We start from the raw sequence: 16,877 nt of genomic DNA on the forward strand, positions 1-16,877 counted from the left end.
CCGCCGCCGCCGCCGCGTCCGGGCGCCTCAGCCGCGGGCCAACATGAGCCAGGCGCAGCCCTACGCCCCGCGGAAGAGCAGCTCCCCGGCGGCCGGCGCCCGGCGGAACGACAGCCAGGACTACCTGCTGCTGGACGCGGAGCCCTGCGAGGAGAGCGCCCTGCCGCCCTACGCCTTCTACCCCGTGTGAGTCCCGCCGGCCCCGGGGCGGGGGGGGGGTCCCTCCCTGAGGGGACCGGAGCGCCGGGGAGAGGCGGCGGCGGGACGGGTCGGGGAGACCGGCCGGAGGCGCCCGACCGGGCTGTGGCTGGGAGAGATCCCGCGGCGGGACCCCCGGAGGCGAGGAGCCGCGGTGCGGGCTCGGTCGTGTGTCCGCGGTGGAGGAGCGGGGCGGTGGGTGTCGGCGGGGGGGCGGCACCCCCGGCCCGGCAGGCAGAGGGCTCCCGCCCAGGGCGGGCCGCGGTACCTGCCCCGCCGTGAGGGGCGGCTCCGGGTCGCTGTGGAGAGCGGGGCGGGAGACGTCGGGTTTCCTTAAACCTGCCGGGACCCGACGGGTTTAATAGAGTTACAGAAATCTGAACTCCCGCGGGCGGTTTCTCCCCCGGAGAGCGCACATCGCAGCCGGGTTCCTAAAACCATAATCCTTTCATTGCTGCCTTCTGTCAAAATCACGGCAGACCCGTGTAATTTAATTCTCTTAAGTTTCGCCGGGTAGTTATCATTTAAAGTAGCAGGGTGTAATAACGCATGCAATAAAAAACTAAATAAAACATAAATTGTAAAGGTTCCAGGGACCGCGGTTCTTAACATCCAGGTCTGTTGACATTCGGTGCTGACGGTGTCCCTCCTGCTCTGTGTTGTCAGCATGACTCCTGTAATTACCACTTGTTAATGCTTCTGAGGAGAAGCTATCCCACAGAGGGGGAAAATGGGTATTAAGCAATGCGAGATGAGTCCTAAAATCTCAAGTGATTATCAGATGTGTATTTTGTCTTGTAAAAATTGTGTTTTCTTGCTTAACTGGTAAATTCCAGTTATAAACCTCTCCTGATTTTTCCTCCTTTATCTACGAGGAAGTTACCAGCCACTTGCTGACTACGTGGATGTAGGAAAGGAATAATAGTAAGGAAACTGGCAACACTCACACTGTTTGATTATTTATAAACTCTGTTAAGAATAACCAGAGTTTACAAAATTTTCTGCCGTATTGCTATTCCTAAGTGTCTTTGTAGAGTACTAATTCAGTATGCTCACGTAGCTGTAAAAGCATACATTATTGCACAATGGACTTAAAACCCATCTCAAAACATATGAATATATCTGTCTTAATGAATGCCTTCCAAAGAAGGCAAAAACCTCATGATGGCTAGTTCAGAGATCGGTTATGACTAGCAGACTTCAGCTGTGAACTAATATGGCAATTCTGAGGCTCCTTTGCTGTGCTCTCATTCAGAATGGTTGTGCAGCTACGAGAGGATACATCCTGCATAAGGGATTCAAAGCATCTCTTAAAACAAAATCTGCAAGTGCCGATATTTACTTCAGCAGTATAAGCCTGTGTTAGCAGCTCTTGGTCAAGCACACAGTTGTGGAGATTAGCTCTCATCATCTGAAGGTTGCAATAAGGAAAGCCTACATCCTGGTCAAGTTGCTTTATAGAACTAGGGTAGCACTAAATGCATGAATTTATCTCCAATTACTTCATGTCAAGGCCTTAGATGACTGATTCTGTGGTACAGGTAGGTCCACGACCCTGCAGTCCCTCCCTGATGGAGAGCACTTCCATCAGTCCTTGAGAGAATGGACAGAAGCTACCTGATATGTGTGGTGGGTATAAATTTGAGGAAGTACATCTGCTCAAATGTATATAATCGTTACTATAACGGGTGCTTTAGCAGGCAGTGTTTAGTGTTTAGATGCATGGTAGGTATGGGGAAGCTGTCATTTGGGGCTTCTTTGGTTGTGGAAAGAAGCCACTTCACAGGCACTCATAGCCAATGCCTACAAGCAACTGCTTCAAGAACTTCCCCGGCTTGCAGGGATGAATGCAGTGAATATAGGCTCCTCCAGGGTATGGTGATTACTATACATAGGTTTTGAACTTTCCTGCCTAAATTTCACCTACATCATGTTTCAGGTACATTTTGCAGATCTATCTTTTCATCCAGGAGTCATTAGTTTGGACATATAAATATATATATAGATATATTTATATATATATATATCCAATTGCTAAGGATATTTTTTTTTCAAACTCACTGGAAAATGTTAGGCACCCTTTGCATGTGGAACATCTTCTATGATGGTGATTAATGCGGAAGAGTAATGCAGAGTATAACTGATGTCCAAAATAAGCTGAAGTGTACCTCCTCCGTAACATTACTGGGAGGGTAACACACTTGTTGGTGTAATATGGCATGTGACTGTCGTTTGAAAAGTAGTCTGGAACACTTTTCCTCAAGTGGTGATTTAGTGCTAATGCTGACGTTATTGCATGTAGAACATGTTTTTCATATGTTGTTTTGTGGCTGCCTTTAAGTGGTGTAGTGGCTGGATTCTAAAATAAGCATTTTAAGAGAACTATTTCTTGTATTTATAGCTAAAGCCCTAAACCATCAAACTACTCCTTTAGTTCAGTGGTGTTACTCCTGAGCCTTGATATACAGTCCCTTTATAACAACAAATAATTGTCTGTTCAATAAAAGACACTCTTTGCCTTTTTTTTTTCCCCCAGATGATTTTTTCAGATGATTCATTAATTGTAAAATAGCATAGTCACATTAAAAATCAGAATAATTGTCAGTGATCAAACTGGCTGGCTTGATGTTGTGTCAATGAATTCAGCAGCTCTGGGTTAATTCTGTTAAGGCTGAGGCAGTAAATTGGTTCTGTTTTACCTCAAACCAGGAGAAGTGTGCTTAAATATTAAATTACCTCCAAATTGGAAATGTATTTGAAATACTGACCTTGCAATGTTAACCAACTCTGTGAGTAGCAAGAGACCTTACAGACTTATATATTTGAGCCTTTCTTTGAGTTTCAGTGCTTGTGTTTAACCATGTGCATCATATCGAATGAGTATGAGTTCAGTACCACTCTTCCTGAAGAACAGCTTTACTGTCTCTGAGGTAGCTGCTGCCTTTGCTGCAAACAAGACTTCAGCAATGTCCCTGGGGCTCAGCCAGGTAGGGGGACACAGTATATTGGCAGTAAGTGGACAGAAGACTCTCACCTTTGTTTGCTTTATGGTGCAAAGTGGAATTTCAATAGGATTTTGTGCTGAAAAAATCTTGCTTTTCTTTTAAATTCAGAACCTTTGGTAGGAAAAACACACTTCAGGCTATTTGCAGAATTTGTAATTAAATGGTTGCCTTTTAAGAACTGAATAAATGTATATTAGAAATGATATGCAAGTAAACTCTTTCTTTCTAGCAGTCCTTTTCCATCTACTCATCGTCTTGCCCCTAATGTATCCAAAAATACAATGCGACATATGTGTCAGAAGATTGCCTCCTAAAATACAAAAACTTAGATACATTTTTTTTTTCCTCTTGTGCAAGTATTTAATTGGTAAGGAGCCCGGTTTTGTAGTTTAAAACAGGATGGAAAGTGCAATTTAAGGTCTAACCCCAAATCTGAGTGCTGGTGTGCAGTGGGATTTGAAAGTGATAGTACTTGTATGTAAACTTCCCTGCTGAAAAAATGTTATTGAAGAACAGATTGTCAGGGCACTAAGCTAGTTTGAATACACTAATTCAATCAGACATCTGGTTATATTGCTTATTTATTCTTTGAAATATTTTGCATTGTGAAAAATAAATATATTTTCTTATACACGTGAGGAAGGACAATTATGCATTAAAACGTCAGTTGTAAAGTAAATGAGGCACACAAATTATCAGATGAAAACAGGGGAAAAAAGGACTCTGATGTTCATAACTGCCTTGAGGCAGAGATTATTTCTCAGCTTCTGTGATTTTTCAGATCAAGTGTTTCTCGGCACTATCAAACCCAATACATACTATAAAACATTTTCTTTGTTAAATAAGATGTTTAATAGTTTCTTTTCTGCCTACAATTTGACAGTTTCTGCTATTGGCATAACATCATTTTTATATCCAGCCTTAACTATCTTGCTTGAAATGACCTGTAAAATTGTCTTCCAGAGTCTTCATTAGGCATAATCTCTTCAGGGAGTACTGTGCAGCTGTGTTTCAGATGGCTGGTCTCTTCGCTGAGATGCTGCGTCCTCTGAAAACAGTGTGGCAATAGTTTTGTTGATAGCAAAAAGGTAGGAGAGTATGGGGGGGGGTGGGTGTCATTTCCTTTTATAGCCTAGTGGATGGAACACTTTCCTATGAATTAGGACTAATGGTCCTACTTCCTGCTGGGCACAGGAAAAAAAAGTCATGTCTGGATCTCTCATATTCTGAGTGACTGAATTTAATCCCCGAAGTCTTGGGTAAGAGAACATCACCATTATTACCAAGCCCCAGAAAATCCAGCTTTAAGTTCCCTCTGCGTTTCCTACAAGTATCTAGAAAAGAATGCTTCACTTTGAACTAAAGATATGCTTAATGTTGAGTTCTGCTTTTTTTCCCCCCTAAATACATTTTTTTTTTAATCTGAATGAAGAATAACAAATAGATATTATAAATCAAAAGGAAATAATTTTTGATATTTCAGCCTGACAGGTTAATTAGTAAAAAAAAAAATCAGTCACATGGTCTGATGTTTCCTGCCTCATCAGAAATGAGGAAAAAAGAAACTCTAACCATGGTTTTTGTGTTTTTTTTTTTGGGGGGGGGAGGGAGCGGGGGAAGGGATAAGACCTTCAATAATAAAGGTTTCTTTGAAAAGAATGGCAACACAAACAGACAATATTTATTTCCCCTTGGAGAGCTGAGGTATGTTGGCAGTGAGTACTGCTCCAGCTTACCCATCAGCTCAGTCCATGAAGTGCCCGATACTGTCCAGGGCTGGGTGCTGGTTTGGTGGCCTTCAACATGCTCCATTCCTGCATGTTCCTGGAGCAGGCTCAGCGTTCTGGAGATGGGGTTTTCTACCAGATCCTTTGATGCTTTTGAAAAAAACAGTGAGCTTATGCAGAAGCTGGTACACAGCCTGAAAATTACCTCTCAAAGGTGAATCAAATCACATATGTTTGTTTTTGGTGAAGACCTGCTGGATTTGTTGGGTTTAATTCTTAGTCAGTTTTGTATTCACTGCATATGCTCACTAATTTAAGAGTGAACTTCCTTTGGTTAGCTGCATTGCCTGAATTGTTTCCTGTACTTCATAATCGATTTTTGCTTGACCCATTGCAGTATTTCTGTAGGTTGATTTTGCTTGACCCATTGCAGTATTTCTGTAGGTTGATTTGTACTCATTCTTAAGAAAAGGGTATATTTATGGATCGCTTTTACATAGTTAGCAAATGAATGAAAGTTGCCTCCCTGTGGGACCTAATTTTATAAAACTTGAAGCTTTCCCTCTAAATATAAGCAATTTCTTAAATTTGCATGAGGAAGGTGGAGTAGTGATTGAGAAACGTGTGGGATATATATGGCATACTTTTAACTGCAAATGTTAATAACAAGTGTGTTCTTTGTCAAACACCCTCCCAGCAGCATTTGCCACTACAGAAGCTGGAGGTTATAATAACTGGCTACTTGGAGGATTCTTGCCAAGTATCAGTATCCCCAAATAAAAGTGACTTGGCATGGTGGGTCTACCTCATCATGCTGTGTTTAGACTTTCCAGCTCTGCAAACAGGAGCAAAAGAAAATTTTGGCAGTTAAAGTATTCATAAAATTCTTTATAACTTGGTTTCATACCTCAAACGGTGATGCAGTGCTCGGCAATGATTTAGCAAAGGACTTCAGTCTTAAAGTGCTTAAAATGAGCCTTACATACGTGTTTGCTCACGTAGTTGTGACTGTAGGCATTTGCATCCAGAGCCTACTCAACAGGAGGCTTAAAGGATTTGCGGTGATAAGCAGTATTTAAATGTAAGTTTTGATAATTAAATGTGGACAAAAAGCTTAGTGATAATTAAATTACATGCAGTTTTCTCTGGAATGGATTAACACTTTTATCTTGCAGTGGTTATTATTTGCTTAGCAGTGACAAATACATAATCAAGTACAATATTTTTAGCAAAATAGAAGTTGCAAAATATAATATGAAGATGACTAATTAAAATATGGGTTTGTTTTCTATACAACTACACTTTTTCATAACATTAATGCAATTGAGAGGACAGCTCTTTTGTCCCCCTCAACCTAATATATCTAAATGAACGTTTGTCAATACTTTAAAAAAAAAACCCAAAATCAACACAAGCTTTGGCACTAAGAATGAAATGTGAGATTGGGAAGAATCATAGAATAGAATCATAGAATCGTCTAGGTTGGAAGGGACCTTAAAGATCATCTAGCCCAACCATCAACCTAACTCTGACAAAAAAAAAAAAAAAAAAAAAAAACAAATCACTAAACCATATTCCAGAGGACCATATCAACCTGTCTTTGAAAAACCTCCAAAGAAGCAATAAAAAATCACTAAACCATATTCCTGAGGACCATGTCAACCCGTCTTTTGAACACTGCCAGGGATGGTGCCTCAACCACTACAAGAGCCCCAAAGAAGCGGAGTAGAAGAGGAAATGAATATCAAGAATCATCATTTTAGGTGTGTTCTTAAAGCCATTTGGGAGGTGTGGATAGCTTGTTTATTCTGCTAGAGTTGAACGTAATTTTCTTTTGTTTAAAAAAAGTTACTAATTTGAACAAAATGGCAGTGCTGTGGATGTGGATTTGCTAAGTGGGATTTATTGTGGATGGGCCACTTTCTTTTAATGTGCAATAGTAGTGATGAAACAAAAATGACAAATAGTAATAATAATAGTAACTGTGAATCACCAAGAAGTAGATATGATGCCCACCTCTTCACTCAAACATTCCTTCAGTAGTGTCCTTAGTCATACTGCTGTTAATACTCTCCCTTATGTATCATTAATTAAAAAGAAACCCAACCTTGCCCACTGCCAGCTCAGAACGTGACTGGAGTTCTTTTTTGATTGAATACTGGTTTTTGGTGTCAGTATTTACCTTAGTGAAGAGGTTAAATTACTGAGAGTTTTAAAATTTGTTTTTAAAAATTATTTACTATCTGTGAGGCCTTCCCATACTTGTAGAAACAAAGATCATGAACCAAAAGATTGCAGTTGATGCAAATTGGATTTAGAAATACACCAGAGAGCAGAGAACAGATCAGGTGGTCTGTAAGGTGCAGCACTAGCAATTTTACAGAATATTCAGACTGGACAATTTCTGTGACCCTCTGCTGCTTTGTTACCAAATCTCAAATGAAAAAGTGCATTTCTTACAAATTGCCCATCCTATTCTTTTGAGTTAAGTCCTGGTCTATTGAAGGTAGCAGGAGTTTTGCTGGAGAGCTCAGGTATTTAGCTGCTTCATTTTAGAAATCAACCTCAGTTGTAAATGTCCACCAGCAGCAGCCCCTCCTAACCATGTCCGCAAAGAGCTGTTCCAACAGACTTAAGCCTGGCTCAGTTGTGCTTTGCTCATAGTTGTGCATATGGCAGGTGGTAATCCCTGAGCTGCACAGGACACATCATGTATTTCTAATCAGGTGATGGTTAATTGCTGCTAATAAGGGGAAACTACTGTGCCAGTTGAATTGTTAATTTGAAAAGGGAGGACCTTGATTTCACCATGACACGTAGGGACCCACCAAATGCAAGCAGCCAGTGTCTAACTTGGAGCTGGAGAGGAACCAGCCTGAGACCCAGGAGGTGTGGAAGAGCCTTGGCAGCCCAGCAGACTAGCAGCATGGACTACTGTGCTGCTCTGTTGCCTCCCATCTTCTTCTGTCAGGACTGGTGTTAGTTCCAATGGACGTTTGGTTGTGCTGATATTCACAGAATCACAGAATCTCCATGGTTGGAAGGGACCTCTGAGATCATTGAGTCCAATCTTAAAAAAAAACAAACAAAAAAACCCACCAAACAACCAAAAAAACCCCCAACAAAACCAAAACAACATCAACAACAAAGCAAACAAACAAACAAACAACTGACAAAAAAACCAACCAACCCAAACCAAAAAAACCCCACATCACACCCACCCACCCACCCACAAACCAATAATCTCGGGCACTAGAGCATGCCCTGAAGAGCCACGTCTATGCGTTTCTTAAATACCTCCAGGGATGGTGACTCCACCACCTCCCTGGACAGGCTGTTCCAGTGCCTGACCAACCTCTCAGTAAAGTAATTCTTCCTATTATCCAATCTAAACCTCCCCTGCTGCAACTTCAGACCATTTCCTCTGACCATTAGACCTTTAGACCATTCCTCCTTTAGACCATTCCTCCTGGCCCAGCCTGGGTTTCTCCTGTTGTGCGCATTGATTGAATTTAGGAATGATGACTGATTTCTTAGAAGCCTTTCAAAAGGGAAGATTCCCTCATCTCTGAGGAGTGATTTATGTTTTCTTTCTCTTCTGTAAGACTTTTGCCCGTGGTGTGTATGCTTCAGCTGTTCTAGACATGATTTTTCTCCCCTTTTTTTAGAACAGGTAGCCAGGTCAGACTGCTAAACTTTGTTAGTCCTACTCTGCGTTCACATCTCAGGCCTTGCCAAGCCGTAATAATCCGATACTTGGCACTTTTTGTAAGGCTCTTGAAGTGCATTGCGAGCAGACGTTGCTGCACACAGTCCAGCTGTCAGCCTTCCAGCTGCCGGGTGCTTGGCAGCAGAAAAAGTAGTTCTCACCACAGCGGTGTTTTAAATCAGGGATTGTGTCAATTAAACACCTCTACAGCCCCTGGCACATGGCAGCAGAACCTGACGGCGGTACCACCAGCGTGAAGCCAGCAAATGCTTCTAACTGAGGTGCAGCTTGTGGGAGGTTGCTTTGGAAAGCGGCATCGCGAAGCTCGGGTGGTCCCTGCCATTGAGACTCGTGCCGGGAACATCACGATTACCATTTCTCTGCTAATCATGGTGTGGGAAAGTGCCCTCCCTTCCCCACGGGCCCACGCACACGCTGAGTCACGCGTAGCAGAAGCACGCTCCTGAGTGGGGGCTTGTGATGGGGATGGCGTCTGGTACGTCTGATCCCTTAGTGGGCTCCTGCATCTGTCCCACACGAAAGAGCTGAGCTCCAAAGAGCTGTGTGCTGACTTGCAAACCCCACCACACAGAGCTTGGTGCTGTGAAGGATCCAGATATTAGTTAAAATAGTGGATTGTAGGCTTCTTTTTTCTCAGCATTTGCCATATGTGCCAATGTTTACGGTCACATTCTGTGAGTTTCTAACCATGTTTAGTAATTTATGTGGGATCAGAACCATTGTATTGATTTTTTTTTTTCTTTTTGGTAATCCTTTCAGGTAACACAGTGAGTATCTTTGAGAATTTTCCCAACCATCTGCTTTTCATGATTGGAGAAGAGGAGGCTGAGGGGAGACCTTATTGCTCTCTACAACTACCTGAAAGGAGGGTGTAGAGAGGTGGGGGTCGGTCTCTTCTCCCAAGTCACAGGCGACAGGACAAGAGGAAATGGCCTCAAGTTGCGCCAGGGGAGGTTCAGGCTGGATATTAGGAAAAATTTTTTCACTGAAAGGGTTATCAGACATTGGAATGGGCTGCCCAGGGAGGTGGTTGAGGCACCATCCCTGGAGGTGTTCAAAAGACGGGTTGATGTAGTGCTGGGAGGTATGGTTTAGTGATGATGCTCCTTGTTTGTTGTGTGGGTGTCTATTTTTGTCAGTTAGGTTGACGGTTGGACAAGATGATCTTTAGGTTGGACAAGATGATCTTTAAAGTCCCTTCCAACCTAGAAGATTCTGTGATTCTGATTCTGTGAAGACTATAAAAAAATTCCCCTGCCTGTTTTGCAATGCAATAATTGATTTTCTATATTAGTTTAGTTCCACTCTGCTAATCTTTGTTTTTATGCATTATTTCCTTAAGCTAATTCAAAATTACTTTCAATTTTCAAGTGTTTTTTTAAAATTTATTAATGAAATATCACATGTACTAGAAATTTCTACTTTATTATCTGCACTGCTAAGTCTGTTGGATTATACATGAGGATGTATTTATACTTTTTCTTGCTGATTTATTAATTTTTAGTTAAGTCAAATAAACCTACTATGACCCAAATACAGGAAGTAGAGAAAGATTTTGAAATGGTAATTTAAAGGTTATGGAAGTGTTCTTTTGGGCAGATGTGGGAGAGGGGTCTTTTCAGACGTTAATATTAATGTCTATAGTATTAGTGGCGCTTACTCAAAAGGAAATCCCATGCTCTGAGGACTCTGGAGCTTGTCTGTGTCCTGAAATGAAGGACAAATCCATATGGTCATGGGTCTGGCTGCACCGTGTCCACCACCTGGCTTTCGCTTTCCTGTGCCCTGGTAGGAGCATATAGACCAGGATGATTGCTCAGGGGGTTCAGGATCTGTATGGGATCAACATGCTCCACTCTACCAGGGAGATGAAATTAAATTAACTCCAGAGCAGTGGGATACTTGAGGATATTTGCAGTAAAACTTCTAAAATTTCCACAGAGACATTTAAGTCCTGCTCTCATTAAATTATCTGACAAAGCAATGACTCTTCCTCTCTGTAGCTCTTCTTTTCCTCTCCCTTTAAGAACGTTTCCTATTAATTTCTCAAGACAGTTTTTGAAGACTCTTGCTTTCATAGATTTCTCAAGTGAGCCTTAAAATCAAACTTCTCCCCTTATAATGTACTACTTTGTTTTCATCTGTCTCTGTAAGTGTAGAAATCTGAACTGAAAAATTAACAGAACATTGGGTTGAATTGTGAACATTAACAAAAATTGGGTTGAAGTGTGGTAGTTCTTACAAACATTGGTTAATACAGCTTTGTTTGCAGATAGTGGGGATGGGATGGAGTTTTCCAAGGATACTAGATTTTTTGCATGGCCTCACATTAGCATTCTCACTTCAGGATCTTAAAAAGTAAAACCACACAACATCAACGTCACTGGAAAGTCTGGGCTGCTGTCCCTGCTCCTGTTCCGAGTCCCGTGGAGGTCGGTGAAGGTGAGAGTCTGTAACAGCCTCTTGCTGGCCAGGAAAGGCCAAGGAGTTACAGCAACATGGCAAATACTCTGGAGGAAGAATAGCTATAGCTTGAACTGACAACTAAGCAACAAATAAACCAAGCAAAAATTAGGGTGGGAGACGAACATAAGTTTCCGACGATACTGTCTATTCTATTTAAACATTTTGTCGAGCACAGCTAACAAAAAAGGCAGCAATAGCAGTATCTCCAGAAGGTCTGCAGAATGAGCCGCTGCCTACAGTGTGAGGTGGTAGAATTTAATGTTCTCCACTTTTCTCCAGGAAAGAATTTTAGAGGATTAAGTCAGAGAGCTATTTAATCATTTAGCAACCTCTGATGTGAGCACGTTGGTAGGTAAACAGCAACTGATGTGATAGTGAAATTTCAGCACTGCTTTGTATGATAAAATAATAATGATCTTACCTAACAAGCTGATATATAAAATATACACTGGGATTTCTTACCCCACAGCCACTTCCAGCCTAAAATCAGCAACAGCTTTTAGTGCATAACAGGAAGGGAAACTTAAAAAAGAATCTAGGCAAGGATTTACGAAGGCAGCAGGGCTAATGCTTCTAGTCTTACAAAGCTGTCAGGACTTTAATGACCTGAGATTTGTATGTTATTGATTTTTACATCAAATCTGAAAACAAGCAGAAATTTCCCTAGTTATCATGATAACACCTTAAAGGGAAAGAATATCCTTTGTGGATTAACCAGGTTCAGTTTGCACAGGATTTGTGACTTGTCTCCATATATCAATGAGGAAGGTGCTGGTACAGGGTAGCAGCACTGAGTATCTGTGCGCCTTTTTTGACCTCTGGCTGTGGCAATACTGACTTGCTCCCAGCACGCAAAGCTTGGTATCTCCAGAGAGTCAGAAAAGGCATGGAGGGATGTAGTGAGGAGGAGGAGGAAAAATAGAGGGACTCACTGAGGGGGCATATGGTGCAGGTCCTGTCTGGATTTCCTTTTCATTGAACTTCTACTAGGGGGTGGGAGGGCTAGTGCATGTCCAGGTACCACCCCAAAGACAGCATGTGTCCGTGCGTACAGGAAAGCGCAGGAATTTGGGAGGACTCCTAGTGCTGGTGATGTATGAACAGCTCCTGACTGCTTCATGTTCTTGAGTTTGTGAGTTCCTGATTTCATGAGTTTTGAACTTCTAGATCAGGTCCTAGGTGTTGCATATTGTGGATCAAGCATAGTAGGATTGACAGAATCACAGAATGATTTGGGTTGGAAGGGACCTTAAAGATCATCTAGTTTCAACTCCCCTGCCATGGGCAGGGATACCAACCACTAGATCAGGTTGCTCAAACTCCACATCCAGCCACAATTTGTTTTTAAATATTATATCCTTTAGTCAAAATGTCAGGAACTTTACCATCTTCTTTTGCTTTTGATTTAGATGTGGGATTTGAGGTTAGAATGTGGAAATCATGCTGGTACCTGCTTTCATATCTGTGGTGGTCTTCAGGCTTTTGCCTTAGTTAAGGACTGCTGCTGGGGTGGCAGGAATGGCAACAAATGTAGGAGAGGTCGAGGGGTTTGGCGGAAATGAAGCTTCCAGCTGGGCTCCTTCTGTAGTGCATGAAAGAGACGGGCCCCTTCGGGGGCCAGATCATCAGATCTGTTTCAGGATGGGGTGTATCACGCTGGTGACTAAAACATTGCAGCAGGATTGTTGATGAATAGCAAATCTGTATTCCACTACGCTCAGGTGTGCTGCCACTAACTTCAGTGGGGTTTGAGTTCATACGCCGGTGGAGAATATTACCCTCAGTCTTCAATATCCCTGAATGTATGTTTTGTCCTGTGTTTCACTGTTTGTGTTGTAGTGCATATCAATAATTGATAATTTAAATATAGAAGATGATGTATTTGAGGAACAGACTATAGAAATGAGAAATATGTGATAACCAGTGATAAACAACATGTAGTTCTTTACTAAGTCTAAATTTACTAAATTCTGACATGTATAAATATATGGCGATGGATTTTCTGACCCTTGGCTACTGGACTACACAATAATTAAATGAACGTAAGTTTTTTGAGAGAAAATTTTGAGAGAATTAGGAAGGATATTTTGCATGCTAATCATCTGCACTGAATTGGTGAACAAAGGCAGGAAGAACATGATATATAGACCCTAGCAGCTTTATCTTTGGACAAAATTCCTTTTGTTACAAATCTTAAATTAAAATTTGAGTTAAGCAATTAGAATGTAATCCTTCATTTTCATTAAAAGCTTCACTTAAGTGATTCACTTAAGTATTAAATCTGATTTTTTAAAAAATAATTGTAGTGATACATTCCATAAGCATCCCAAAAGATTTTGTAGAATTTCAGTTCCTGTTTCCCCATTTTTTCAGCTGGTTGACTTGGGTAAAGTGGTAATGTTAGTCTTCTACACTTACTGCCGGTCCAGAGAGTGCTTCTAGGTGAACAAAAATTGTAAGTAAAACTTCCCCCCACACCCTTGTTCTGAGATGTCACCTTCTAGACTTGGCAAAACAGAACAATTTCATTTTTCCAGTAGAGAATATATGTGAGCACTGTGTTGCCATTTTCCAAAGTCCTGTGTAAAAGTGCAAGCTGAGTAAGTTTGGAATTTCTGTTCCCATAAATATTCACCATGTACTTTTTGGTCCAAAGCCTTTCAATATGACCGAAATAAGAATGTTTAACATTGGCTTGTTGAAGCCACTCTAAATCATACGTGAGTCAATTCAGTATTAACTGCCTTTGTTTCCCCTCCCTGGCTGACAGTGCAGAGGACAGTGTGAGCTCTCTGCTGGACTCTCCTTCCCGCAGTGCCTCCGTGCCGTGACTCCCTCAGCAGGCAGCAGCATTCAGAGTGTCTCTGCCTGTTTGTGTTCGGCCGATGGCGTTCTCCCAGGAGACCAGCCCAGGCGAGGCAATTGTGACTAAAACTGAAATACTATCTCCATTCATTAGGAAAATGTAGTTAATTGTTCTGTGGAGCTCATGCAAAGTGGTACGTTTCAGATGAGTTGCAAAGCAATCATATGAATGCTGTCTTCTCTTGCTGGACCTGTTGTTCACCAACGCAAGTGAGCTAATCGGGGACATCAAGATTGGAGGCAGCCAAGTCTGCAGTGATCATGTACTGGTGGAGTTCGCAGTCCTGAGGGATATGGATGGGTTAGACAAAGAGTAAAGTCTGGAATCTGAATTTTAGGAAAGCAGAATTCCAGCTCTTCCAAGAGTTAGTCACTAGTACTCCCTGGGAAAGTGCCTTCAGGGACAAGGGAGCGGAGCAGAGCTGGCAGATCTTTAAGGACACTTTCTGTAGAGCGCAAGAGCTCTCGATCCCCAGGTGTTAGAAATCGGGAAAGGAGGGCAAGAGACAGGCATGGCTGAGTCAAGACCTGCTGGGCAAAGTAAGGGACAAGAAGGAAATAATTGCACAGGCAGTGGAAGCAGGGATGGATATTTTGGGATGAGTATAAGGATGCGGCCTGGTTGTGTAGGGTTGGGGTCAGAAGGACCAATGTGCAGCTGGAGCTGAACTTGGCAAGGGATGCAAAGAATAAGAAGGATTTCCACAGGTATGCCAGCCAGAAAAGGAAGCTCAAAGGAAGTGTACCCCTCACTGATGAGCAAGGCTGGCAAACTGGTAACAACAGATGAGGAGCAGGCTGAGGTACTCAACAACTTTTTTTGCCTCATTCTTCACTGACAACCTCTCTTCTCACAACTCTCTAGTGGATGGACCACAAGGCAGGGACGGGGCGAGCAAAGTCCCTTCCACTGTACGAGAAGATGAGATTCATGACCACCTCAGGAACCTGAACATACAGAATTCTATGGGACCTGATGAGATGTATCCTGGAGTCCTGAGGGAATTGGCTGATGTAGTTTCCAAGCCACTCTCTATGTTAGTTGAAAATTCATGGCTGTCGGGTGAAATTCCCAGTGACTGGAAAAAGGGAAACATTGCACCCATGTTTAAAAAGGGTAGAAGGGAGCACCCAGGGAACTACCAACCTGTCAGCCTCACCTCTGTGCCTGGGAAGATATGGAACAGATCCTCTGTGAAGCTATACTAAGGCACAAGGAGGATGAAGAGGTGATTCGAGACAGCCAGCATGGCTTCACCAAAGGCAAGTCCTGCCTGACCAACCTTATGGCCTTCTATGATGGAATGACTACATTAGTGGATGAGGGAAGAGCTATAGACTGGACTTGTGTAAGGCCTTTGACATGGTCCCCCACAACATCCTTCTCTCTAAATTGGAGAGGTATAGATTTGATGGGTGGAGTGTTTGATGGCTGAGGAATTGGTTGGATGGTCACATCCAGAGGGTACTGGTCAGTAGCTCAATACCCAGATGGAGACTGGTGTCAAGTGGTGTATCTCAGGGGTCCATGTTGGGATGAGTACTGTTTCATATCTTCATCAATGACATTGCATCCTCAGGAGATTTGCAAAGGCCACCAAGCTAAGCGGTTGACACACCTGAGGGACAGGATGCCAGCCAGAGGGACACAGACAGACTCGAGACATGACCCCATGTGAACCTTATGAAGCTCGATAAAGCCAAGTGAAGGATCCTGCAGCTGGGTTGGGGCAACTCTGAGTATCAATACAGGCTGGGGGATGAAGGGATTGAGAGCAGCCCTGAGGAGAAGGACTTGGGGGTACTGGTGGATGAAAAGCTGGAAGTGAGCTGACAGTGTGCGCTCACAGCCCAGAAAGCCAGCTGTATCTGGGGCTGCATCAAAAGAAGTGTGGCCAGCAGGTCGAGGGAGGCGATTCTGCCCCTCTACTATGCTCTGATGAGAAGCCACCCTAAGGTTCCTTAAGGGACCCTAAAGATCATTGAGTTCCAACCCTCCTGCCAAGGGCAGGGACACTTCCCACTAGACCAGGTTGCTCAAAGTCCCATCCAGCCTGGCCTTGAACACTTCCAGGGATGGGGCATCCAGAACTGGTCTGGGCAACGTGTTCCAGTGTCTCACCACCCTCACAGTAAAGAATTTCTTCCTAATATCTAATCTAAATCTCCCCTCTTTCAGTTTAAAACCATTACCCCTTGTCCTATCACTACAATCCCTGATAAAGGGTCCCTCCCCATCTTTCCTGAACCCTGTAGATATTGCAAGGCCACTCTAAGGTCTCCCTGGAGCCTTCTCTTCTCCAGGCTGAGCAACTCCAACTCTCTCAGCCTGTCGTCATAGGAGAAGTGTTCCATCCCTCTGATCATTGTTGTGGCTCTCCTCTGGACTTGCTCCCACCGGTTCATGTTGGGGGCTCCAGAGCTGCCCGCAGTACTCCAGGTGGGCTCTCACCAAAGCAGAGTAGAGGGGCAGAATCACCTCCCTCGCCCTGCTGGCCTTGCTGCTTTTGATGTAGCCCAGGATGCTGATTGTTAGTGTTAAGTGATAAAGGACAATGTTTGTATGTAATTAAAGTTTTAATTAAATTATAGTTCTTCTCTAGAGTATGTTGCAAAACCAGTATGGTTTGATAGTAAGAAGTACTCAAGAAGAACTGGTTTTGGTTGGTATTTACCATTGAACCAAAATCTCAGTGCTACAAATCTGTGTTTATGTGTCTGTTTGAGTATATACCGCTTAGGAAGATTTCTCATTTCTTCATTTCACCAAAGTGAATTGTTTAGGGACAAGGTGTTTTTGTGGGGTGTCAAGGACCAAGTTGCAAGACCTGTTTCATCTTGGGCAAAACAGAAATCTCAATCCACAGTTGCAGCCTCCCAGAAATA

General features: G+C 42.8%; 1 protein-coding gene across 2 annotated transcripts in view; it reads left to right on the forward strand.

The window, feature by feature from the left end:
• The first annotated feature begins 43 nt into the window (after window positions 1–43).
• Window positions 44–16,877, forward strand: part of TRPC6 (transient receptor potential cation channel, subfamily C, member 6) — a 97,918-nt gene continuing 81,084 nt past the window's right edge. For both annotated transcript variants that reach the window (XR_001414479.1, XM_014965706.1), the window contains exon 1: window positions 44–186. Coding sequence is in view for 1 of the 2 variants with exons in the window: in XM_014965706.1 (XP_014821192.1) it covers window positions 44–186 (143 nt within the window). In the remaining variant the exon portion in view is untranslated. The remainder of the gene's footprint in view (window positions 187–16,877) is intronic.

Source organism: Calidris pugnax, unplaced genomic scaffold, assembly GCF_001431845.1.
Source record: "Calidris pugnax isolate Ruff unplaced genomic scaffold, ASM143184v1 scaffold20, whole genome shotgun sequence".
Lineage (NCBI taxonomy): Eukaryota > Metazoa > Chordata > Aves > Charadriiformes > Scolopacidae > Calidris > Calidris pugnax.